At 40.2% G+C, this 27635-nt stretch overlaps 3 gene segments (V, D, J or C); all 3 read right to left on the bottom strand.

Annotated features, from left to right (window-relative positions):
- Positions 1-4710: 4710 nt before the first annotated feature.
- On the bottom strand, positions 4711-5219 carry LOC121139524. The segment is given in 2 exon segments: positions 4711-5090; positions 5174-5219. Coding segments are annotated over 2 exon segments (426 nt in total).
- Positions 5220-9195: 3976 nt separating this feature from the next.
- Positions 9196-16780, bottom strand: LOC101832007. The segment is given in 3 exon segments: positions 9196-9578; positions 9661-9730; positions 16772-16780. Coding segments are annotated over 3 exon segments (462 nt in total).
- Positions 16781-23681: 6901 nt separating this feature from the next.
- On the bottom strand, positions 23682-24748 carry LOC110340586. The segment is given in 2 exon segments: positions 23682-24518; positions 24601-24748. Coding segments are annotated over 2 exon segments (567 nt in total).
- Positions 24749-27635: the final 2887 nt, after the last annotated feature.

Genomic DNA, 27635 nt, shown 5'->3' with positions numbered 1-27635 from the left:
GCCATGGTCAGTGATACAGGTGTGGAGGAGGATGTCACCACAGATACCTTAGCAGGTTATACAATTCTTGGCCCAGCGTTGCTTGCTTTCAGAGCTTGAAAAATTGTATTCCATACCCTTCTGGCCTTCATGGTTGCTGATGAAAATTCTAGGGTATTCTGATATTTCTGCCTTTGAGAGTTGTTTTCTTTTTTTCATACTTCTTTTGGTATTGTTTAGTATTGTTTCATTACTTTGTATATTTGGCACCCTGGTTGTAATATGCCATGATTATGTATGTTTGGAGTTCAACATACCTCTTGTATTTGGAAGCCTACGTCTTTGTGTAAATTTGAGAAGTGTTCTGCTTCTTGGAAATATCACTCATGCTACTGTAGTTACATCTGGACTTGCCAGTGAACTTATAGTGGGGGTCACATCCTTTGGGTGTGGTTTCAGGTACAGACACAACCACTACATGCTACTTAGTTTTTTCTTTATAAATGTTCATATTATTTATTTAACTTCATCTTACATCAATGAAATTCGTTCTGCATGGTTTTCAATGTTAAAGATGATCTCTGCTGTGGTTTTTATTTGGCTGACTATCTCCTTCATTTCAAGCATTTTTGCATAATGATTTTTCACTGTTCAATCTCCTTGCTGCCCTCCCTCCAAATTTTGAGCTTTACTAAATTGATTAATACATTTATTAAATGTTTCACTCATTTTGGAGGTCATCCTGTCAAGGCCCCACATAGATTTTTGTTATTATGGTGTCTGTTAATTAACTCTGTGGTTATTAGTTCTTTTGAATAGTAAGACTTCCAATTCTTTCTGAGATATTTCAGCCATTTCTGAAATTTTGAATTCCCTCAAGAGGGAACTGGTTTCTTGGTGATGGGTCTTGGTTTATGGTTGTTTATGATGCTTCATTGTGTTTTGTACCTTTAAGCAAGTATGTTCATTTCACTTCCTTCAGAGCTTATTGTGAAGTTCAGCCTCAAGAACTGGAGAAGAGGGTGTTGATTATCAAAGGATTGCTGCAGTCATCTCATATTGGCTATGTGTTAAAATAATTAAGGGTGAGGCTGTGCACTGAGGATCAAGGAAAGTAAACAAAGTCAAGTCTGGTGATCAAATGGAAATGATCCTGGTTTGGATGATACAGAAACAAAATCGTCAAGTTTGGATGAAGGGGACAGAGAGTCAGAGATGCACGGACCTCTGATTCATGGATATATGGAAGGCAGGCAATATATTATCTGAAGAGAGAACTTCATTTCTAAGCAGACACACTGATGTGGTGTTTCAGATGCCTTCTTCATGGAGGGCATAATAGTGTGGTCTTCTTTCTGAATTCCATGATATGACCTTCAGTGGATATAGACATATTTCCCAAATTTTTCAGATATACCTGAAATGTTTCAGGTTCCATGGCAAAAGAAAACATGAGGACAAGTATGGACTATGCAGTACAAAAATTAAAATGTAGGGATTTAACTTAATATAACAAAACCACATATAAATGTACATTAGCTCTCCCTGCCAATAAGGGCTTAAAATTTGAAAAAAACTACTATAAAGTTGTATCAGATTAACTCATGCACTCAGACCATTTCTCTTAACTAATTAATAACATTCAGAATTCCAAAACTCAGATATAATTAACATAAGGGTCTATTTAATATATTTCCAGTCAGTGCTGCAGACATGTGTCAGTCTTCCTGTTCATCACTGTGACATGTGAGGTGGAAACACTTTATATAGAACATGTGTTTAGATAACCTGTACTACCAATTCATCTTCAGAAATTCTCAAGCACTTGGACTGAAAATGATGGTACAGTTCTGAAATTCCTTTGAGGGGAGCATGTTATATGTTGATGATGTAAGCAATTGGATTCAAGATATGCATAGATTAGAGCAGCCACTAAACATGCATTTAGTTGATGTGTAAAGTCTGCTACCAGAGGTGGTATCTAGAATGTGAACAGCAAACATCATCCGGCCGATGGACAGAAAGTGAATGTCTCATGATAAAATATCAGCATTCTCCCCCATTATGCTGAAATTCTAAAATCTAAAAGTGGTTGTGTGGTTCTTAACCATTTAATGAAAAGTCTGGGTGCAATATACTTACTGTATAACTACACCCAAATCCTGCAACCATAACCCAACTCTTTTCCCATACAAATATACTCCACTTTTATCTTTCATTAGAAAATGCAAAAGAACCTGAAGCAATGAGATAAAGTAGATACATCAAACTTAAACAGAATTAAAAATCAAAGTAAAAGTTACCAAAAAAGCATAGGAAAAATTATACACAGAGTGCCAAGTTTGGACATGAAAAGATCCAATAAAATACAGAAATAGAAACCAAATCATACATATAAATCTTGTCAGAGGAAAAATCCTGAGAAACATTATGAGACAAAGGATATCCAGGAACATAAATGAGATCATTATCTGTCAGCCATCTATTCTATGGACAGGACTTTCCTTAAGAGTAGTTTATATACCAAGTGAGACACCATCCATAAAAAAATATTTTGTCTTTTTGCGCAAGCTAACACTTGAAGATAGCTTCTGGATTATAGCCAGTGCCTTGTGTCCACTTCCAAGCTAAGCTTTGGGACTCCATCTGGTTTAGACTCTCCTGTCACAGAGTCTCAGATGTTAGCATTCAGCATCAGTACTGGTCTGTCCTTGGGGTTCTGACAGGAAACACCCTCAACTGCATCCATTAAGAGCAGTAACTATGCACATTGACTATGTTCCCCGTTAAAAGGGCCCTGTCCACCTCCCATCCTTCTCTCTATTGCTTTCTCTCCTTCTCTCTGTCAGTTCCCTCTCTTTAATCCACCCTCTTTCATTTCTCCTATTTACTGCTGTTCCTGTATTCATGGCCTGTCTCCCATTTTCTTTCGCCTTTTTAATGATTTCTTTCTTTAATAAAATCCTCGCCTTGAACCCTGTTGCATGCTGTCTTTCTTACGAATGCCACTTTTCTTAAGTAACAACATCAGTGAGTTCATATCAACATCAACCCTGTTCTGTCAGGAAAGCTTTGTCTCCTTGGTGTCCTCCATTCCCTCTGGAATTTATAATATGTGAGCATACTCCTTAGCACGTGTTCATAAGCACTGTGTGGACAGATTTGAAGGAGACATCACATTGCATATTCCACTGTCTCGCACTTTGGCACATTCTCCAGTTAGTCTCTGTATTCCTCTATATTTCATGAAGTTATCTTATGATGGCTGGCCTATGGATATAGCAGAATATCATTGGAATCATGTTACTGCTAGTTTCTTCAACCTGTCTTGTAGGCATGTCAAGGGTATAGATCTAAGCATTTACAGTGATTTTACCACATTTTCTTTTTCTATTTTCAGTATTGACAGGTATCTACGATGTTTCTAATTTTGGCTATTATGAATACAACAGCAGTGACCATGTCTGAGCAAGTGTCTCTAGTAGGATGTAAATAGTATATGGCCAAGAGTGGTGAATTTGATGGTTGGGTAGATCTATTCCCAGCCTCCTGTGGAACTGCCACACTGATTCACACTTGTTTGCATACAGCAAGTGACTAAAGTTGGCTTCAAAGTGATTCTCCAGCAGAAAGCAGCTAAGACCTGAAGTCAAGTTTTCACAGTCACTAACAGACACATTCCCGGTACATCAGAGAATCCCATTCAGTCAGAGGCAGGAGGGGAAGGATTTCCTGCCATCTAGTCCATCACTGCGCCCAACTTGGTGGACTATAGAAGGATACTTTACTGCTGTGTCAAGTAGTAAATTAGATTCACAATAGTTTTCTATAATTCTAACATAGAATTGGCCAAGGGGATCCATGCCAGTCACAATGCATTCCTCAAATGAATGTATACATATCAAGTATGGGAGATGACATATACTTTAGGAACTTCCAAAATTAATATTCTGAAATATGAGATATCACACTGATTCAAACACTGGGAATAAACAAGTTTCATTGGTCTCCATGCTGGCTGTTACTCACGCATTTGTTGAAAACGAAATACTCTATAGATTGAGGATGACCATCAGGATTCCAAAGCACTGTAAGAGTTGATGCTCTAACAAAGTAGGTTCGTGTTCTGTAAAGACCTGCTACTGTAGAGCTGGGTACATTGACTGGGAAGACCATGTTGATGAATGAGTTGTGTGAAAAGTAATTTAATGATACATTTGTACATCTTACAGGAATTATAATTAAGTAACGGTGCATTTTGATATAAATATCTGTTACATTCTAAGGCATGGAAACTTCTGCTGGATCAAACAGCCAAAGTCAACAATATAACTTGAGGTCACTTATGATTTAAAAATTAAGGAGTTTTTAATTTGCCCATATAATGGTGATTAGGAATTGACAGGTCAAATGTGTTTATAATTTATTCTCAGCTCTTGCTACAAAATTTTCCATCACTCAAAATTCAGATTTATTTTCATCATAAGTCATCATCACAGTCTTCCCTTTTATATTGTTTTATTAAAGAAGAATCATTTAAATGCAGTCAGTCCCTGGACATGAATTTGTCAAGACATGATGTACTCTAGAAGCATAGTAACTTAACACCACTTTGTACTTGGATGCCCTTTGTAAAGTTCACAAAAACAATATAGGTATTTGGGGAGGAGACAGACATACACACATTCATATTGCTTATTTCTGAGGGAGTCCACAAGATGATGTTCTCTGTCATCTCTGTCCCAGGGCAGTTTCCTGATCAGCCAGGTTTCTCACACACTCAGGATGTGGTTGCAACACTGTGTCTCTTGTACAGTAATAGATGGCAGAGTCCTCAGATGTCAGACTGCTGAGCTCCATGTAGACTGTGCTGGAGGATTTGTCTGCAGTCAGTTTGGCCTTGCCCTGGAACTTCTGATTGTATCCAGCAGCATCATAGTCAGGATTAATAGCTCCAATCCACTCCAGGCCTTGTCCAGGCTTCTGCTTCACCCAGTCCATAGAGTATTCAGTGAAGGTGTACCCTGAAGCCTTGCAGGACAGCTTCACTGAGGACCCAGGCTTCACCAGCTGAGGACCAGATCGTTGCAGCTGGACCTGGGAGTGCACACCTGTGGAGAAAAAGGAGCAGTGTATATCTTTGTCACCTCAGTCCCTGTTCCTTCCTCCATTTAGGAACTAGAAAATCCTTTACCTGTAGTTACTGACACAAGAAAGAGAATAGTCCACCTCCATTCCATGATGAGGATGTGTGTCTTCTGTAACTATGGAGAAGACAATGACCTTATTCTGTGCTGAGTTGTGGATGTCCTTGTATTTACCATAATAGAGTCAGGTAATTTTCATATTCATGAACAGTGTACTTCATACATAAGGACCTAGTCTGCCTGGAGAGGAAGCTAGAGGAGACCTAGGTTAGAGAGCAGAATCCTGAGGTTCCATTCCTAAACCTCTCTGAGGATATGTATAGCATCCTTCCCTAGGCCCTCTACAGAAGCTTAGTTTGTAACATCAGGACCCAAAATATCCATAGATTTCAGGTTGGAGACAGTGACTCCAATAAGTGTCAAGGCTATCAGACTGATTTACAGATGGTGGCTGTGATGACGGAAACAGTGATGAGAAATTTACAACATGCTGAGTTTGGAAGTTACAGCCTCCTTTCAGATATATGCAATTAATATATGAGTTTACAATAGACCATACACTAAAAAACTCTCCCAAACTAACCAAAGCAACCATTAGCACAACAATGATTATAGCAACAACATCACAATGAATAATTTTGGAAATGAGCTTCATTATCTGTCAACAGAGGATCTCATCCAGATGTTACTTTAAACAGCACAACAGAAATTTTTCATCCACAAGAAATATGGAAATTACATCAGTTACTGGAAAATGGATACTGCTAGAGGTAAATGTATTAAACCAATCTCAGAAATCAAACCTTATATGACAGTAATATCAATAGTTTTCAGATATTGCATGGTCATATACAACTTTGAATAAAATAAATGATGATGTACAAGTGTGATTGTCTAGAAGACTAAATGCAAAATAGGAGGGCAAAAATGAAGGGTAGTGATTATGGGAAAATATAATTGTGTATGAAATACATGTGTATGAACATTTGAAAAATATGTAAAATTGCTATTTTTACATTTCATGTTTTTGAAAATTTAATCCATGTATAAAATATAATATGAACATATCTATATCAATTATGCCATACTGGTTCAACTTGTGACCTTTCCATATATCTCTGTTGTGCTTCATGACCTCTTTTATTTAATTAACTAATAACAGGGTGAGTCCAACAGTCTCTATCTATATACACACATGTGGAATCCCTCAGTAATATACCAGAAACCTCCAGAAGTCTTCCAAATAAAACTCATCATATTTTCCCTATTAGTCATCAAGGAAAATGGATTCTCAGCTGTGTGTGGGTCCTCAGGAGTTTCTCTCCATCCATGTAATAGTTTTAAAAACTGTTTTACTATCTTTAGTGGTATGAACAGGACAGACACACACTAAGGTGTTTTTCTGATCCTTCAGGGGAAAACTTATGGAATTCTCTTCCTGTATTCTATCATGTGTGTCCAGGCAATCAAACTGATGTTGCTATGTTTGCCAGGAGACACCTTTACACATTCAGCTACTTCACAGGCTCTGACAAAAGTAAATGAACTCAATGTTATTTTTATTCTTTTATTGCTTTAGTTTAATTTGAAATTAGAAAAACGGTTGCATCACATGTCAATCACAGCTCACTATCCCTCTCTTTCCCTCCTTCCGTGCCCTCCCAAAAAACCTGCCATCCCCATTCCCCTAATCCCCACTCATTTCCCCAGGGACGGTGAGGTCCTCCATGTGGCATATCCATAATCAGTCATTTCATTCAATGCAGGTCCTAGGTCCTCCTTCAATAAACCAGGCTGAGAAAGCATCCTCAGTTTGAGACGGACACCCAAAGTCCACTTGTATGCCAGGAATAAATGTTGACCTACTACCAAAGGCCCCATAGATTGCCTACGCCTCCTCACTGACATCCACATTCAGGGGGTCTGGATCAGTCCCATCTGGATTCACAGCCATCAGTCTGGGGTTCAAGAGCCCCTCTTTCTCAGGTCAGCTATTTCTGGGGGTTAAACAAGCCCAGTCTAGACTCTATGCTCCTCAGTCCTCCCTCCCTGTCACTGGGTTCCTTGTGTTCAGCTCAGTGTTTAGCTGTGGGAGTCTGCCTCTGCTTCCATCAGTGATTGGTTAAAAGTTCTGTGTCCCTGACTCTCTTGCAGTCGTATTGTAGACTGGAACTCTCCTAATCCATGCCTAAAATGCACATATGAGTGAGTACATACCATGTTCATCTTGTGATTCAGTTCAGGTTCCTTTTTGTTCTTTAATATTTGTGCATGAGATTTTTTATTTTAATAAAACCATGGAGAAATTTATAAAATTTACTGTTTTTTTCATGCAATATGTTTTATCATATCACCCATCAAACTATTGCCAGATATTCCCCATGCATATCCACTCATAATTGTGTGTGTGTGTATGTGTGTGGGGGTGTGTGTATGTTTCTGTCTCTCTATTTCTCTGTCTATGTCTTTCTCTACCCCCTCTCTCCCTCACATCTCTCCCTCCCTGCTGCTTCTTATCTAATATTCCTTGTTAACAATGGATGTTAATCCACCCTTACAAATGTCCTAAGCCCTTTCCCTGCCTTACATGCATTCATGGAAATTCTACAGGAACTGAGGGATTTCTTATCATTATATCCATGTATCAACTACCCCAAAATAAATGGTGACCCCTTCCCACAAACTTCCTTTGCTTGCTTAAGCAAACAAAATTGGAATATGAAACAGGCTTTAATTAGCACACATTCTATTGATTTGACTCTTATGTGAATAATCTAATATATAGCCTATTTGCAGCTATTCCAGAAACAATAGCAGACCCTTCTATGTAAGAGCTGTGAGCATCATGATGTATTGCTGCTGTTTGCCCTATATTTGCTTTTTTAAAAAAGAACAACATACATGGATGAAGTCACTGTTAAACAGCTGATCAAGGTATGGTGTAGTCTAAGGACAATGGAAATCATCCTAACTTATTTGCTGCAGTCCTTTTGATTTTTTTTAATTTTATTTTCCAGTTTAAATTTAGATAAGAAACAAGGTTGCTTCACAAGTCAGTTCCAGGTCCCTCTCCCATTCCCTCCCTTCCTCCCGTGCCCTCCCCCCCCGTTATCCCCTCATTTCTCCAGGGAGGGTGAGGCCCTCCATGGGGGTGTGCATAGTGTGTCATTTCATATAGGTCAGGGCCTAGACCCTTCCCCAAGAGTTCAGGGTGAGAGTGCACCTCACATTGTTCTATGGGAGTCAGTGTGGAGATTCCTCAGAAAAATGGGAATAAACCTACCACAAGACCCAGCAACTCCACTCTTAGGCATATATCAAAAAGATGCCCATTCATACAACAAAGATGTCTGTTCCACTATGTTCATAGCAGCTTTATTTGTAATTGCCAGAACGTGGAAGCAACCTAGATGTCCCTCACCCGAAGAGTGGATAGAGAAAATGTGGTACATCTACACAATGGAGTACTATTCAGCAGAAAAAAACAATGGAATCATGAGATTCGCAGGCAAATGGATGACACTAGAAGATACCATCCTGAGTGAGGTAACCCAGTCACAAAAAGAGAAACATGGCATGTACTCTCTCATATATGGATTTTAGACATAGATCTGGGGAGTGCCAGCCTACAATCCTATGGCCAGAGAGTCTGGGAAACAGAAACTTTATTTAGTGGCTGATCGAAGAAGAGGCAGACTCCCTTAGTTAAGTACTGAGCTGAACTCAAGAAAGCCAGTAACAGAGAGGGAGGACTGATGATCAAAGGGATTAAGACTGGGATGGTTTAACCCCCAGAAACAGCTGACCAGACAAAGGTTAACTCTTGAATCCCAGGCATTAGCCTGGGAAGCCAGCATGGGACTGATCAAGACCCCCTGAATCTGGGTGTCAGTGAAGAGGCCTAGGGAATCTATTGAGCATTGGGTAGCAGATCAGTACCCATCCCAAGTATACACACGGACTTTGGCTGCAGTCCTTTTGAAAAGTTGACAAAACCCTCTAAGTCTGGGAAGTGACAAAGGGACACTCAGTGTGATGATTTATGGGCAAATCTCCAGGCTGATCCTCTCTATAATCTCAGTCCCAGGGCTGTTTTCCCCCCTGCAGGGTTTCTTACACACTCAGGATGTGGTTGCAACACTGTGTATCTTGCACAGTAATAGACTGCAGAGTCCTCAGATGTCAGGCTGCTGAGCTCCATGTAGGCTGTGCTGGAGGATTTGTCTGCAGTCAGTGTGGCTTTTCCCTGGAACTTCTGAGCATATTTAGTTTCATCATTTTCTGGATCAATTCTTCCAATCCACTCCAGGCCCTGCCGAGGCTTCTGCTTCACCAAGTACATATAGTAGCTAGTGAAGGTGTAGCCTGAAGTCTTGCAGGACAGTTTCACTGAGGCTCCAGGCCTCACCAGCTCAGCCCCAGACTGCTGCAGCTGTATCTGGGAGTGGACACCTATGGAGAGAAAAACAGAGTGGATGTCACTGTCACCTGAGTGGATGAACAGTTCTCAAGTCTGGAACATTGAGTCACTTACCTGTAGCTGCTGTCACCAGGAAGAGGATGATCCAGCTCCAGCCCGTGGCGAGGACCTGTGTGCTCAGTGACTGTGGAGAGGACACTGATCATATGCTGTTATTGTTGTAGACATGCCTGTATTTACCACCATACACTCACCTGATTTACATATTCATGAGCAGGAAGCTTCTTAGATTAGGACCTAGTCCACTGAAGCAGAAGATAGAGGACACCTGTGTCAGGCAACATGATGCTGAGGTCCCATCCTAATCCTCTCTGAGAATAGGTATAACATCCTCTCAGGGCTCTCCGGTGATGCTGAGGAAATAACATCACAACTTGAGGTCTCAAAGAATTTCAGGCGTGAGACAGAGGTTCCACCTGGGACAAGGTTATCAGATTGATTTACAGTGTCTGTGAGGATGATGACAGTGATGGGAAATCTAAATCCTACTGAGTACTAAATTTACAGCCTCCTTTCAGATGTATGCAATGATTATTTGCCTGTCCACCATATTGTATACTGAAAAATTCTTCCAAATGAACAAAAGCATATATACTTCAGAAATCAAGTAAACAGCTTGTTTACTGAAGCAATATCACAATAATAAAATTATGGAAATAAACTATGTATCTGTCAACAGAGTATCTCACCAAGAAGAAATGTTTATATAAATAACTCAATAGAATTTATACATCTACAAGGAATATGAAACTTACATCATTTAGGATGAAAATGCATTAATTAAGGTGATCTTAGAAATGAGACATTAAATGAGACTGTCATCAGTAGATATTAGATATCGCATGCTTACATACAGCTATGAATAAAAGTACATGATGAAGTGTAAGTCAGTTGTCTAGTAGAATAAAGGTAAAGTAGGAGGGGAGAGAAAATGAAGGGAAGAGACTGTGGGAAGAAATAACACAGATTGCAAAATACATGAGCATGAAAATTCTAAAACTATGTAAAACTGACATTTTTGCATTACATATTTTATATTTTTAAATTTAATCCATGTATAAAACATAGTATCATAATATCTATACCCAGTGTGCCCTACTGTTTCCTCTTGGGACTTTCCAATAAGTCTCTGTCCCTCTTCATGTCCTCTCTTGTTTCATTAACTAATTACACATTGGTCCAATAATTTCTATCTATAAACACATTGGAGGAGTCCTTCACTAGCATACCAGAAGAGAACTGGTTCTAGAAAGAAAGTGAATCCCTTATGAGAAATCACAATTAATCTCATGAGTCTCCAGAGTAAGATGAAATTCTACATAGCTGACTTTGAATATGTTCTTAACCAGCAATGACATGTTCTGGGAGTAAATCTTTACACCAGGACCGGGCAGTACATACACCTGGGGCCTCACACCAGACTGAAGAATTCTCATCCTTTAAACACAAGAAAGGACCATGATGAAGTTGATCCCAGCTGAGCTCCAGAGAGCTGTGAACAGATGGAGGCAGCGCATACATCAGGATATCATGTGAATCATTGTCAGAACTCATGTGTGAGGGACAGCGGTGTGATATAGGAGTGAGGATGTCTCATTGGCTCTACTTGATAACCCTGAGTGTGAAGACGGATGACCTGGATTTAACATATGCTCTTCTGATATTTTTTCCCAAGTCTCAAAGTTCATATATAAGGCTTGGTAGTACCAATTTGACTAAATCCATTCCATTTGGAAAAAACTATGCACAGAAAAAAATGAGATATGAAATCCGAAATGCAGTGAAAGACAGACTTTGTGATTATCCCCAGCTTCTCCCTCTCTCCTTCCCCTGAGCTGGGGGCTGCACAGGGCATTGTATCACACCTTGGTCGCCCACAGCAGAGCTACATGAGCTCAACACTGGGGCTGAAACATCAAGGACTGAGATCCCAGATCACAATCAACTATTCCAGCTGAGCAAACCCCTCCCCCCAGTGGACAGAAGCTATAGATAGAATCTCAGGTACTGATGCTGAAGGCTGTGAAGATGACAACTAGATGTCTGACACCTCGTGTGTAAAGAAAATGTATGGCTTTCTTACATGCATGTCCAATGGATGTTTGTCCTTCCAATAAGGTTCCCATGTAATCACTAGAACTTGTATGTGCAATATTACTTGACAAAGAATTTTTGCTGAATTCACACTCACAGTCTAGTCACAGTAGCTGTATCATGTGTATTGCATAGTCTCGGCAATTATTTGTGGTCAGGACAAGAAACCTTAGGGTCTCAGAGGACTCCCTCAGTCTCCAGATGTTTCTTACAGTTAGTACAGTTTCTTTCCTGGTGAAATCTGGGTCTACAGTTCCCCCTGCTGGCCCTGAGCATCCTCAGATTGAGGATGTTTCTGAGCACACAGGGAACCAGTTCACTGTGTCTGCTGCAGTGGAATGCAGGGCTGTGTCTTCAGTGGTAGCAGAGCTCAACTCGTCTACAGGGAGAACTGGTCCTTGAATGTGCCCACTGACACACTGAGGGAATTATCAGTAACAGCTGCACATTTCTTCCTCTTTTCTCTCAGAGTAGACTATTCCTGAGGGTGCACAGCCAGGAGGAGGACTTAGCTCCCAACAGACAGAAGTTATCACCACCCAGCACAGGAGAAAAGGAACTATCTGGAGTTTTTTTGCATTTGTGGTGATTTTTGTCCTATGATGTGACAGATTTTGAGAAGGTTCAATATGAGAAAATGGTATACTCACTATCTGTTAAGTGGAATATGTCTGTTGAGTCCAGATCATGCTTAGAACATTTTAGCTCTGAATTTTCTTTACTTGTTTTTAGTTGGGAAGATCTATATAAGTTTGAGAGTAGGGTATTCAAGTCCCAAATTATGATTGTGTCAGTACCTATATGGACTTTTGTCATTTGGTGTTTGTCTTCTGAAGTTTGGGATCCAAAGCTGTGCATAAAGATTTATAATTCCTGTATCTCCTGGATGAATTATTTCCAGTGCTAATATGTAGTACCCCTTTTAATCACATCCATTTTAGTCAAATGTTTACAGAAGCTTGCTTGTGTTTCTGGCTTCTTGGCAGTTTGCTTTTAATTATTTCGTAATGAAATTTTAGGTATGCCTACTAAGTGTGTTTAACTGTTTTTGTTGAACACAGAATATAGGTTGTTCTTTTTCTTTTTTTAAATCTCATCAAATTGATGTATTTTTGGTGATGTTTGAAGCCATTTCCATTTAAGCTCAGTATATGCTGAGGTTTTCTGTTTCCTATAAATTTGATGGGTGGTGCCCTGTTTTCCTGGAATATTGGTTATTTCTTTTCTTGTTATCACAGTAGTCTTGTGGGTTTGATGAGCTGGCATGTGGAGGAGCATGGTTGATTCTTCTCCGCATCTAGTTTGTTTATGTGCAGTCAGGTTACCATTCGTCTTTGTTCCTGTAAACTATTCCCCCTAAGTACGTCCTGCAGTACTGACTTAGTAGTCATGATTTGCCTTGTTTGTTTTTGTGTCTTAAAATTAATTTCTCCGTCAGTATTGGAAGATACCTATCACATGGGAATCAAGATCCTCTAGACTCAGTAAGGGGAAGTGAAGCTCGTTCCGGGAGAACGCACTCACACAAGAAACAAGTTATGTCCGCGGGTTCCCAATCCAAGGATGATGACCTTGTCACCCAGATGTTCTCAAGGACCCGAGCAGAAAGCAAGAGAGCTCCCAGGCCAAAGCTAATCCTTATCACTGGTCAGGTCCGCACCTGTGACCGCTCCTAAAGGGGCATGGTCAGTGATACAGGTGTGGAGGAGGATATCGCCACAGATTCCTTAGCAGGTTACATAATTCTTAGCTCAGAGTTGTTTGCTTTCAGAGCTTGAGAAATTGTATTCCATACCCTTCTGGACATCATGGTTGCTGATGAAAATTCTGGGGTATAATGATATTTCTGCCTTTGTAATTTGTTTTCTTTTTTTCCATGCTCCTTTTGGTATTGTTTAGTATTGTTTCTTTACTTTGTATATTTGGCACCTTGGTTGTAATATGCCATTGTTATGTCTGTTTGGAGTTTGGCATACCTCTTGTATTTGGAAGCTTACTTATATCTGTAAATTTAGGAAGTATTCTGCTACAATCTCTCTATTTTAGTCAGTTGTTTTCATTCACTTTTTCTTCTGCTCCTTCGTCTGTACCATGAGTTCTTAGGTTTGGCTTCTTGGATGTATTTTGGACTTCTTGGAAATATCACTCAAGCTACTGTAGTTACATCTGGCTTTGCCAGTTGACATGTAGTGGTGGTCACACCCTTTGGGTGTGGTTTCAGGTACAGACACAACCACTACATGCTACTTAACTCAAACGGGGTCAGATCAGAGAACTGAATGCCTTATCCAAAGTGTTTTTATTGTTCCTCTGTGGGTTTTTGCACACATTCCATGATACACTAGAGCACTCGTCACAAATACAAATTTATCTTCAGATGAAATTATTTTTAATTTACATATTTTCTTTCTATGTCTGAGGAACAAGTGTTAGTCAGAGGACATCAATTCTACACTGAAAGAACGCCACCTCTCCAGCAGGTTGGACAGGAAACAGCAGGCAAGACAGGAAACAGAAGGTTCCTTAGGTTAGCAAGTGAACAAGTTGTTGTGCATTTTGGTTGTTTTTTGCATTAGCTAAGGTTTTGGTTGGCCACCTCTTGTGATTATAAGTACAAGACATTGACAGAGTTTCCCATACCTCCGGGAGCCACGCACCCCCAGATCCCATATCTTCTCTTCGACCAACCAGACCAAGGGACTAGTGTGTCCGGTGGGACCAGGAAAAACAGGCCCTGCATCCAGAACTGCATTCCAGTGCCTGGGGATTGCCTGGGGACTGCCACAGAGCTTCCCATCCCAGCGGGAGCCACGCACCCCAGAATCCATGTCTTCTGTTCCACCAAGGAGACCAGGAAACCAGCAGGTCCAGGTAATCAAGGCATGCCTTCCAATGCCTGGGGACTCCCAAGGAGCCTCCCATCACAGAGGGAGCCAAGCAACCCAAATCCCATATCTTTTCTTCCACCAACGAGACCAGGGAACCAGCGGGTCCCGAACAGGGGACCAGCACGTCCAGGGGAGCAGTGGCTGGGGACTTCCACAGAGCCTCCAATGCCAGCAGGAGCCACACACACCAGATCCTTGGCTTCTCTTCCACCAAAGGGTCCAGATAAACAGGTGGGAGACTACACACCCCAGATTCCAGGGCTTCTTCTCCACCAACAACACCAGAACTAGGTTGAGGAATAGAAGAACTACCAGAGTATTGGAATTGCTTACACCCACCAAAAGGGAACTCTGGTCCCCTAACCACCAGACCAGTAAGGAGCTCTTTCTGCATCCACTAGAAAAAACGATGGGAAAGAGACAATACAACAACACACTAAGCAACAGAGAAACAAATATGATAAAGGTCCAAGAGAGATCAGGGGTAACAGGACCATACCTGAACATAATTAAAGCAATATACAGTAAAACAACAGCTAACATCAAACTGAATGGAGAGAAACTAAACTCACTTCCTCTAAAATCAGGAACAAGACAAGGGTGTCCATTCTTTCCATATCTCTTCAATATTGTACTTGAAGTTCTAGCTACAGCAATAAGACAACAAAAGGAAATCAAGGGGTTACAAATAGGAAAAGAAGAAGTCAAGGTTTCACTAATTGCAGATGATATGATAGTTTACATAGGTGACCCGAAAAACTCCGCAAGGGAATACCAAGAGCTGATAAACGCCTCAGCAAAGTGGCAGTATAAAAGGTAAACTCAAAAAAATCAGTGGCCCTATTATATACAGATGATGAAGTGTCTGAGGAAGAAATCAGAGAAACATCACCTTTTACAACAGCCATAAACTGCATCAAATATCTGGGAATAATGTTAACCACGGAAGTAAAGACCTGTATATCAAGAACTTTAAGTTTTTAGAGAAAGAAATTGAAGAGGATACCAGAAAATGGAAAGATCTCCCATGATCTTGGATTGGAAGGATGATCATAATAAAAATGGCAATCTTGCCAAAAGCAGTCTACAGATGCAATTTAATCCCTATAAAAATTCCGGCACAATTCTTCACAGACCTGGAAAGAATAATAATCAACTTTATATGGAAAAACAAAAGGTCCAGGATAGCCAAATCAACCCTATATAATAAAGGAACTTCAAGAGGCATCACTATACCTGACTTCAAGCTCAGTTATAGAGCAATAGTCCTGAAAACAGCTTGGTATTGGCACAAAAATAGAAAGGTATACCAATGGAAGCGAATTGAAAACCCCGATGTTAACACACACACCTATGAACACTTAATTTTTGACAAAGAAGCTAAAATTATACAATGGAAAAAAAGAAAGCATCTTCCACAAATGGTGCAGACATAACAGGGTATTGGTATGCAGAAGACTGCAGATAGATCCATGTCTATCCCCTTGTACAAAACTTAACTCCAAATGGATTAAAGACCTCAACATAAATCCAAACACACTGAAACACTTAGAAGAGTAAGTGGAAGATACTCTTCAACAAGTTGATACAGGAGACCACTTCCTGAACATAACACCAGTGGCACAGACACTGAGATTGACAATTAACAAATGGGACCTCCAGAAACTAAGAAGCTTCTGTAAGGCAAAGGACACAGTCAACAAGACAAGAAGGCAGCCCACAGAATGGGAAAAGATATTCACTAACTCCACATCTGACAGAGGCCTAATCTCCAAAAGAACTCAAGAAGCAAGTCTCCAAAACTCCAAAGAATCCAATTAAATGGTGGGGTACAGAACTAAATAGAGAATTCTCAATACAGAAGGCTAAAATGGCCAAGGGGCACTTAAGAAAGTGCTCAACATTATTAGCCATCAGGGAAGTGCTAATCAAAACAACTCTGAGATACCATCTTACACCTGTCATAATGGCTAAAATAAAAAACACCGAAGACAATTTATGCTGGAGAGGATGTGGATAGAGCGGAACACTCCTCACTGCTGGTGGGAATGCCAACTCGTACAGCCACTTTGGAAATCAGTATGGAGAGTCCTCAGGAAAATGGGAATCAATCTACCACAATGCCCAGGAATTCCACTCTTAGGAATATGCCCAAAATAATCAGATTCATACAACAAGGATACCTGCTCCATTACGTAAATAGCAGCATTATTTGTAATAGCCAGAACCTGGAAGAAACCTAGATGGCCATCAACTGAAGAGTGGATAGAGAAAATGTTTTACATTTGCACAATGGAGTATTACTCAGCAGACGAAAACAATGGAATCTTGAAGAAACCATCCTGAGTGAGGTCAAACAGTCACAAAAAGACAAACATGGTATGTACTCACTCATATATGGATTTAAGACATGGATCAGGATAGTGCCAGCTGCACTTCCACTGACAGGAAGTCTGGGAAACACGAGAGAGATATGCATGGTACCGCAGAGAAGAGGAATGCAGCAAGGTCTTCTGAACAGAATGAAAACACGGTGAGAGGTGGGGGGTGGGAATTGGGAAGAAGAGAAGGGGAGAAGAGGAAGAGAGAGTAGGTCATGTGGGAAAAGGAAGGTTGAGTGGGAGGTAGAATAGGGGGAAGAGGGAGTCATAGGTTAGAAGACAGATCTGGCACCAGTGAGACCTCTAGTGATCTAAAGGGATGACACCAATTGGCAAGCTAAACAATAGTGGAGAGACCACCTCGAATACCCATTCCTGATAATTAACTTGATGTCTATAACCATCCTGTACCCTTCATCCTGTGACTGATGGAAGCAGAGGCAAACACACAATTAATCACTGAACTGAACACAAGGAACAAAGTGACAGAGAGAGAGGAGCGGTGAGCAAATTGGCAAAGAATGGGCTGGTAAAACCAGCAGAGACAGCTGATCTGAACATAGGAGAGCTCTTGAACCCCAGACCGACAGCTGGGAGGCCACCATGGGACTGATCCAGACCCCCTGAATGTGAGAGTCAGTGATGACGCCAGGGCAATCTATGGGGCCCTGAGCAGTGGATCAGTGTTTATCCCTGGCACACAACACAGTTTGTGTGTCCATAACAAAAAGAGAGATATTCTCTCAGCCTGGACTCTTAGGGGAGTACCTTGACTCTGCCCTGAATAAAATGACAGACTCTAGATATTCCCTATCTGGAAGGCAGTGGCAATAGGATGGGAAGCTGGGGGGCATGGTGGATGTGTGGGAGGAGGGGAGGGAGAGGGAACTGGGATTGACATGTGAAACAAGCTATGAAAATTTTAAATAATAAAAATAATTTTCTAAATTACAAAATTCAATGAATTGCTTTTAAAACTCTGTGGATCAAAGAAAACAGAGTTGAGTAGAGGGTTTGGATGTTGTCTGTGTATGGCCAAGAAACGTCATTCAAACAAGAAGACATATGCTTTGCCTGAGGGATGCATTAGAGGTGGGCGTAGGATTTGGTCAAATTTTAATATTCAGCAAGAGAAGAAGGGACCAGACATTTCTTCACTGAAAGTGAACAATGTTCTGAAGTCCTAGACACTGGTGTTCTTGGGAAGACCAGTGACATCACAGAAGGAGGACAGTAATAAAGTATATATGAACTCTCTCATCATGGGAAGTCCCAAGCATTAATGGCACATCTCTGCTACTCACCTTGCATTCACCTTCAGCTCAGAAGTCTGAGGTCTTTTGCATGCAGTTTAAGAAATTGAGACTCTTCCAATAGAATTGTCTAGCAACTGTGTAAGTAGACATCAGGTAAAGTCTTGCAGCCATGGTAACTGCTGTACTCACTGTGCTTCCAGAATCTATTCAGTTCTGAATTATGAAGATCAAAATTTCTCTACATATTGATCAGTCTGCACGTTGGATTTGGAGGAAACGAGGAGTGTGTCTTGGAAATAAACTGGTATTTTATGCATTATTTTTAATTTTCATTTTATATGAACTTATTTATTTTACATCCTGTCCACAGTTTCCCCCTTCCTTCCCTCTCTCTCTACTCCCTCCCCCACTCCACTTTTGTTTCTACTCCAATTCACTCTCTCCTCCATTTCTGTTCAGGAAAGGACAGAGAATCAACAAAACTTAGCATATCGAGTTTCAGTAAGACTAATCATGTTCCACATGTATTATGACTGGATGAGGAGACACAGCATGGTGAGTATCGTCACAAAAGCCAGTAAAATAGTTTGAAGCAGCCCATGCTCACACTGCTAGTAGTCCCACAAGAAGAACAAGCCACGCAGCTCTAACAAATATGCAGTGGGCCTTATATTTCTGTGCAGGATAACTGGTCTCAGTTCAGACTCTGTGAACCCCTATCATGCTAGTTAAGTTGATTCTGTGAGTATTTTTGCTAGGTCTTTTACCACTCTGACTCCTACATTTCTTTATCCATCTGTTTTCTGAGATGCTCAGTGGGTCTACATGTGTTTCCACAAGTTGCTTGATGAAGCATCTCTGACGTCATTTGACCTAAGCACCAATATATAATTGGGTGAGAATTTTAATTCAGCATACAGTCGCATAGAAGAATACTTACACTTATCAAAAGGTATTACTAGGATGGTAACATCCACCAATTCATAGTATTCATATTTCTCCTGGAGAGGAAATTCTAAAGTTCCTGAGGTTCGCCATTAGCTGGTCATGGTGACCTCAGAGAATTTGCTCCCATAGATACTTTCTGCATATTGTTCAGGTAGGAATAGGGAATCTATATGTTCAAAACTGAATACAAACAGCATTTGTCTATTTTGAGAGGCATGATCAATTCCCAGAGTCTATTATAGTAAAGAGAATTCCAGAAAACTGGTAGAGGGAGAAGGCAAACAGATAAAAGAAAAAATCTGAAATATTTCTATTCCCAGGCTTTACGTGTGCTCAGCAACACCCTGCTAGCTATGGGATGCTGGCAGGGAGGTTTTTCCTGGGCTCACACTGAAGATTCATCACCGTGTCCACAGAACAGTAATAGGTGGCCCTGTCATCAGTTCTTAGGTTGTTCATATGCAGGTAGGCTATGCTTTGGGAATCATCTCTGGAGTAAGTGAATCTGTCTTTAACTGAATTCGTGTACGAGGTTACATAGTTATAGCAACCCACTCCAGCCCCTTCCCTGTATGCTTGCAGATCCAAAACATGGTATGTACAGTGATGGTGAATCCAGAGGCCACACAGGACAGTTTCAGGGACCCCTCAGGCTTCACTTATCCTCCAACAGACTCAAACAGCTGCACCTCAGAGTGGACACCTGCGATCAGAGAGGATCCTGATCAAGAAACCGTAACATGAATGTGACTTCATTTAAAGCAACTAAATGCAGTGAGATGATGACCTGAAGAGACTTCTGCTTTGAGCCATTTGATGAACAAATTGATTTCCTCACAGGTTTCACATATATACAGTTATATGTGGATCAGCAGAAGGAAGAAAACTCAAATGGATGTGGTGACCTCCCTTGCTGGTCTGTCTTTGTATCTGTTTCAAATACTCAATTACAATGCTAGTATTAACAGCAACAGGAAAATTAAAGTTCCTCTGTTTGATCGACCAGACCACCATGGACAAAAGTTTGATATCAACAAAAACAGAAAAAACAGAAAGACTACAAACTCATAGAAAATAACAGTTCCCTCCTTAATGACTACTGGGTAAAGCAGAAAGAAAGAAAGAAAGAAAGAAAGAAAGAAAGAAAGAAAGAAAGAAAGAAAGAAAGAAAGAAGAAACAAGAAAGAGAGAAAGAAAGAAAAAAGAAAGAAAGAAGGAAAGAAAGGAGAGAGAGAGAGAGAGAGAGAGAGAGAGAGAGAGAGAGAAAGGAAGAAAGGAGAGCCCTCCTAGCATTCAACTACAATGAATGCACAACATACCCAAAATTCTGGGACACTGCTATGAAAGGAGTAGTAAGAAGAAAGTTCATAGAACTACTTTCCTGAAAAAAGAAATTAGACAATTCTCATACAACGACTTGAGAGTCCTCCTGAGAGCTCTAGAAAAAAAGAGGTTTAGATAGCAGAAATTACCAAATCAAACTAGCAATGGGGCATACAGAACATGAACAGTCAATCTCCTGTAATCAGGTAAGGCTTTCAGTGGGCAGACTGGACACCAACCCATTCACAAGATCTCAATCTACAATTTTTCCTGCTACAAAATGTGCCAGATTATAGGTGGCACAGATATTGAAGGAGTGGTCAAACAATGACTGATACAGTTTGAGACCCATGCCAAGAGAAGGAGCCCATCTCTGAGATTGCAAGAAGTGCCAGGACCCAGAGGGTGGATAGTTGAGAGACCTAGGATAGATCTAAAATATGACTGGAAAAAATCATCGAAATGATTCCTAATAATCTTCTGCTGTACTCTTAGATTGGTGCCTAGCCCATCTGTCATCAGAGAGACTTTATCCAGAATCTGATATATTATATGAAACACATAAAGAGACCAACAGCCAAACGTTAGACAAATTTGGGAATTCTGAAGAAGAAGGGGAAGAAAAATTTATAGGCAATTGAAGGCCCTAGACCACTATAAAAAAAACCAACGAATCATCTAGCACACAGTGACTTCACTAAAAACCACAGAGCTTGCATGGGATTGACAAAAGGCCTCTGCAAATAAGTGCCTGATGGGCAATAGCGTCTTCTTGCGGGACTCCTAAAAGTGGGAGCAGGGTCTGTCTCTGCATGGTCCCATGACTTTTGCGGACATTTTCCTCAAGTTGTAACTTCAATTTGACATGACATGTTTGGATGATATCCATTGGAGGACTGTACTCGAATGAAGAGGATTGGAAGAAAACATGGGGCATCAGGGCAAAATGGGAAGGAATTAGGATTAGCAGACAGAGATGGAACAGAGAATTGCTAAATAAATTAATATACATACATGTATATGTATATATATATATATTTATATTTAAGTCCATATTGAAAAACTTACGCTGAAACATAAATAGTCATATATCTTTAGAGGACATAGATTCCATATAGCAAAACAAATCAAAGCAGGGTCACTGTGAGTGATGAGTGATCAAAAGTAAGAGAAACCTAAATTATGATGCTGTTTTTAAAAGAAAACCTTTGGAAATCAGCAAATGTTCATAGACCCATAGTTTAGTATTTGAGAGCTTATCTTGTTGAGGTAAATTTTTTGTGTTCAGATTTTGGTGTGTTTTAATGAATCTGGTGGTATAGTATTGTTATCAAAATTAATGGATTTAAGAAAATTCTATGAAAAATTAGTGAGACCTAGGTAAACTGATCATGTACTTATTAATATTGTCTCAACACTTATTCTGATCGAGCTCTATGGTTATGTGAGAGAAACACCTGGAGAAAGATGAGTTTAAAGAAAGTGAATGAGATTTATATTTTGTATTAAATTCTAAGTATTTGAACAGATGTACCTGCTTGGATGGACAGTGCTGCTCACAGAAGACCTGAGTTATTAATTGAACACCACTGTTAAGGACACATGATAACTCCCTATAGGTCAAGGTCCAAGAGGCGCCACGGGTGATGACAACGTTTTGCCATTGATTTTAGTTGCCCACAACAAATCCATGGATAAATCTTGTTTCCAAGATAGAATTTTGAAACTGAATAGATTGTAAGAGCCAGAAGAGTTGGATGACCCCAAGGAGACAGTGTCTTCTTCACACAACAGGACTGACTCATGCATAATGAACTTACAGAGACTGTGAAAACCTGCAGAGAGCCTGAGACAAGTCAAGCCATATGGGTTCTCAGTGTTGATGGAGGGCCATTGACACAGGCAGTCATCCCTAACTAGGAAGTTCTACAACTGACCCTTGCTTGCAAAGGAATATCTATTGTTCTCCAGTCTCTTTGGGCATATTAACCCATTTAAGGGTGGGCACAAGTGCAACAGTAAATAATTAATGGAAATTTAACTTTATGATACTTTTTAATGATATATTCACACATAACACATTGTTTGTGCATTTCCTTTACATGTTACTGCACTTTTGCCTGTATCTTATGGTTGCATAGTTGTGTGATTTTATGGGTATTGTGTATGTGGCATCCTTATTTTCTTAGTGTTTTTAATGCCTGATGTTTTGACCCTTCTCGTTTTTCACTCCCTTGCTTTCTACAAATAGAAAGAAATGGTGGGATGTTCGCTGAATGGGGAGATAGGAAATATCTAGAAGGCATTGGAAAAGGACTATCAATGACCAGAATAACTTGTATTAATTTTCTTCAGTTGCATCATAAAATATATAAAAACTGATTAAAATATACAAGAACATAAAAACCTGTGAAGTGTTTAAAAAATAATCTATACTCAAATGGAGAATGTAAGCATCACACATCAATCATATCAGGTGCAGGTCAGCTAGTAGACTCAAGAAAGGAAAACACAGAGGATAAAGATTACCCTCCAGAGAAGTTTCTGAGCTTCTTGTCCCTATGACAGATACATCTTGATTTTCTATGTTTCTCCTACCCAGACTCCTCCTGGACTCCTAGTCCCACCTATCTTGCTTCCCAGTTGGCCAACAGTGCATTATTGAAATATACACAGGACTTCCCCCATCACCCTCCATATCAACTTCATCTCTCTACTGGTGTTCCTGTCTCCATTGCGCCTCCTGCTGTTTAGGATCACCCATGAAGGTGGGTGTGCCATTGCTTACACTGAAGCTGCACAGTGCCTTGTGTAGTCACACATACCTGCAACTTAAGTGCTCAAAGAGGTCAGGTGTAGGGATGAATGTCTTTTTAATGTGAGATGCTGATTGAATGTTTTAGAGATGGATTTCATATTGTGCCTATATTACTTTTAGTGTTCCTCCAAAAAAGAGCCTACCCCTTGAATACAGTAGGATTCAACTCTAGAAGTTGCCAATTTAATAAAATAATAACAGGACAGAGAAGGATCTTTTCTGCCTTCATCAGGATACACCTGGAGCAGAGAACCTGAGGTCAGAGAAACACAGTAAGTCTTCACCTCAACTGTAGTGCCCATATCAATATGGCACATTCAGATACAGATTCAACAGAGCGAGGAGGCAGCACCTTAGTACTCACAGATTGGTGAACAACTATATAAAATGTATTACATGGAGAAGTAAGTAGAAACCAGCAAATGCATGCTGTAAGTCAATTTATTTCCTGTCCTCCAGTTGGTGGAGGAAAGGACAGTACTTAGACAAGATTCCTCATGCGTGGAAGTACATGTCCTTAGACATCTCTCTCTGTCTCTGTCTCTCTGTTTCACTGTCTCTGTCTCTCTGTCTCTGTCTCTATCTCTCTCTCTCTCTCTTTCTCTCTCCCTCCCTGAGTCTCTCTCCTATTCCAGGTCAATTTTCCTCTTATTCTGTGACAGAGAGATGTAGTCACTGGTGAACAGATTGTCAAGGTATGGTGTACACTGAGATATCCTAAATCAGAATCAACTCATGTGAGAAACTGGTAGGAATGTGCAAAGTGACAAAGGGACACTCAGATTGAATACTTCTGAGTAAACTCCCAGGATTATCTTCTCTTTTATCTCAGCCCCAGGGTAGCTTCCTGCTCCTCCACGGTTTCTGACACACTCGGGATGTGGTTTCAACACTGTGTCTCTTGCACAGTAGTAGACTGCAGAGTCCTCAGATGTCAGGCTGCTAAGCTCCATGTAGGCTGTGCTGGAGGATTTATCTACAGTCAGTGTGGCCTTGCCCTGGAACTTCTGATTGTAGCTAGTACCACCATTTCCACCATAAACCCTTCCAATCCACTGCAGGCTTTCTCCAGGCTTCTGCTTCACCCAGGAAATATAGTAACTTGTGAAAGTGTAGCCTGAAGTCTTGCAGGACAGCTTCACTGAGGCCCCAGGTTTCCCCAGTTCATGACCAGACTGCTGCATCTGGACCTGGGAATGAACACCTGTGAAGAGAAATGCAGAGTGGACATCACTGTCACCTTAGTCCCTGACTCTTTCTCATGTTTGGAATTGGAAATAACTTACCTGTAATTACTGATACCAGGAAGAAAATAATGCAGCTCCATCCCATGCTGAGGACCTGTGCACTACGTGACTGTACAAGGACACTGAACATATGTTGTTGGTGATGTGGACATCCCTGTATTTACAACCATAGACTTACATGATTTGCATATTCAAGAGCAGTGGATGTCTTTAAATACGGACCTAGTACATCTGAAGAAAAAGGTGGCTGAGGACACATGATTCAGGCAAAGTATGCTGAGGTCCAAATCTTACTCCTATATGAGGAATTGCATCCTTACCCTTCTGCCAGGACTGTGTAGTTCCTTGAGGTATAACATCAGGTCTTGTATGGCATCTTTCTGTGATCTCTCTCTGCCTAACTTTCCCAGAGTTCTCTTAGATTCCTAGTCCCATCTATCTTCCTTGCTCTATTGGTCAAACAGTGTCTTATTCATCAACAAATAAGAAAAACATATATCCAGACCAGCATCTGCCTGTGGATATCAACTTTGTGTGACAGAGACAAAGGGTCAGAGATGAAACATTCACTGATGCCTGAATGTAGAGAATGCAGGAAACAGACTGTTCTGAAGAAAGAACTTCATTTCTAATCAGGAACACTGATGTTGGGTTTCAGTCTACTTGGTTATGGAGATCATAAAACTGTGGTATTCTGTGTTAATACTTTGATATGAGCTGCAGTGAATATAACCATTTTTCTTAAATATTTCAGAGGCAGTTGAATTAATTCTGGTTCCAAGGGGAAAATGAAGACAAGTGTAGGATGATGCAGTATACAAATTAAAATGCAAGAATATAATCAAACAAATTTATATAAAGGCAGATTACGTCTCCTTCTACAATATGGCTTTAAAAATAGAAAATATTATTGTAAAGTTGTATTAGAGTACATCAATGCCTTTATACCATTTCTCTGAAATACTTCCTTACATTCAAAATTCAAGGGTTCAGATATAGTCAACTTGAGAAACTATTTAATATGTTTCCAGTCAGTACTGTAGGCATGTCTTGGTCTTCCTGTTCATCACGGTGACACCCTAGGTGAAAAGCACTATAGAGAGAACAGGTGTTACATAAACTGTAACTACAAACTCATAATTCAAAATTCTCAACCACTTGGATTGAAAATGATGGTACTGTTAGGTGATTCCTGTGAGGAGAGCATGGTATATGTTGATAATGTGAGTAACTGGATTCAATAAAAGCATGGAGTAGAACAGCAACCAAACACGCATTTAGTTTATGTTTAAAGTCTGGTACAAGAAGTTCACCTCTTCTCATTACAGAGAAAGGCTCATCCATACAATATTGGGTGGTATTATCTGGACATTTCACAATCTCTTTCTATAAAGCTGCATTTCATACTCCAGTCCATGGGATTCTGATGACTATCATAGGCTGAAATGGACAAGAGTGCTTACCTAGTTAAATACAATGGAGACATTCTCCTCTTAAAATTCACAAAATTCTCAGACCTTGGAGAATATAAATAGATACTATTAGCTTAATTCCTTAATTAATGTAATATTACAGTTATTGTATGTGCACATCGTGTGAAATGAATATGAAAGTAGCAAGAGTTTCTTTGATTATATCACACATGGATTTCGACCTTTTTGCCCTTTCTCCCTCTTTCACTCCAGAACCTGTGTGGACAGAGCTCTTCCATCCCAGTGAGAATCCAGTCACCACATCCATGTTCATTAAAGTGAACTATACTTCAAGGGTTCAGTGGTCATCTGAACCTCCTTATGGTTAAACACATTTGTGATGCAGAGGACTTGTTTTGACCATACTGGGACAGAGCTTTGGATGCTGCTGTCCATTCCACAGCAGTGATCAGCAGAAATATGCACACCTCTTGCATTAATTGGGACACTTTTCCCAAAATGTTGCTCAGGGTCCTGATGCTCAAATACCCTTAACATTTCCTGATAATTCTTTCATGAATTATTGTCTTATCCAGCAACTGTGTGAATCCATTCTAAATTTTGTTGACCTCATTATGGATTTTATTTAACAAATAATATCTCCCATGTTCTAGCATGGAGATCTCTGATGTCAACTACACCTTGGGCTCTGAATATATTGACACTGGCAATGAAATGCACAGAGTTTGTTTAAATCTCCTGATTGCACAGCATCATTACCTGCTTCTGTGGTTCTTTACTTCTTAGAGATTGATGGATCCACAGTGCCCCCTGCTGCTTCTGAGAACAGGCCTGTGTAAGTTCTCATACACAGACCCTCACTATGACTCTTACTCATGTTCTTGGTAATGGACCTGGTGATGCTGAACAGAGATTTCAAGTATGGATGAGGAGCTGTGCCTCAAAGTCTTTCTCCATGAACTTAGTCCTTTCTCTAGGGTCTGTTAGATGTAGCTTTTGCCATGACCACTTGTGATTAATGGAGTAACCAGAGAAGCACACATGATGGACAGAACTCACAACTGCTTTATAAAGCAATTTCCTAACCTCCACCTGCACTTGGTACAGAAAACTAACAACACCTGGGATATGAATAAATTTGGTACATGCAGATCTGTTCCCAACTCTAGAAAGTATTTTCAAATTTGAGAAGTGACAAAAATTTAGGGAAGTTTGGATGGGGGTTCAATCTGTGTGCTAACTGAGCATCTGTATCATGGGTTGGCTGTACATTTCTATGTAAAGACTTAGAAGGGATAGTTCTTTCATTTTTCTTCAAACTTTCTGGGAGGAAATGATGAATGTGTTCTCTCTGGATCTAATTTCCCAAAGCTCAGCATCCTCCTAGTCATGTAAACTCATGGCAACTGATTTTCAGACTTGACTGCCCTTGCTGTAACCTTAGAGAATGACAGCAGTAAGTTGGATAATTCACTACCAGCTCCAAAGATTTAGTGGATCCAGTGCCACTATATGTATAACTCATATGTTTGTCCATATGCATGCATATGTGTCACTTGTCAGCACACTTAATAACCCCTAAAATATGCTGTACATTGAAGTGTAGATGGATGTGTCTGGATATAAGCAGTGTGACCATGA

This window comes from Mesocricetus auratus, unplaced genomic scaffold (genome assembly GCF_017639785.1).
Source record: "Mesocricetus auratus isolate SY011 unplaced genomic scaffold, BCM_Maur_2.0 Super-Scaffold_15014, whole genome shotgun sequence".
In the NCBI taxonomy this organism is placed as follows: domain Eukaryota; kingdom Metazoa; phylum Chordata; class Mammalia; order Rodentia; family Cricetidae; genus Mesocricetus; species Mesocricetus auratus.
The sequence above is the reverse complement of the archived record's forward strand: the minus strand, read 5'-3'. Positions and strand labels throughout refer to the sequence as shown.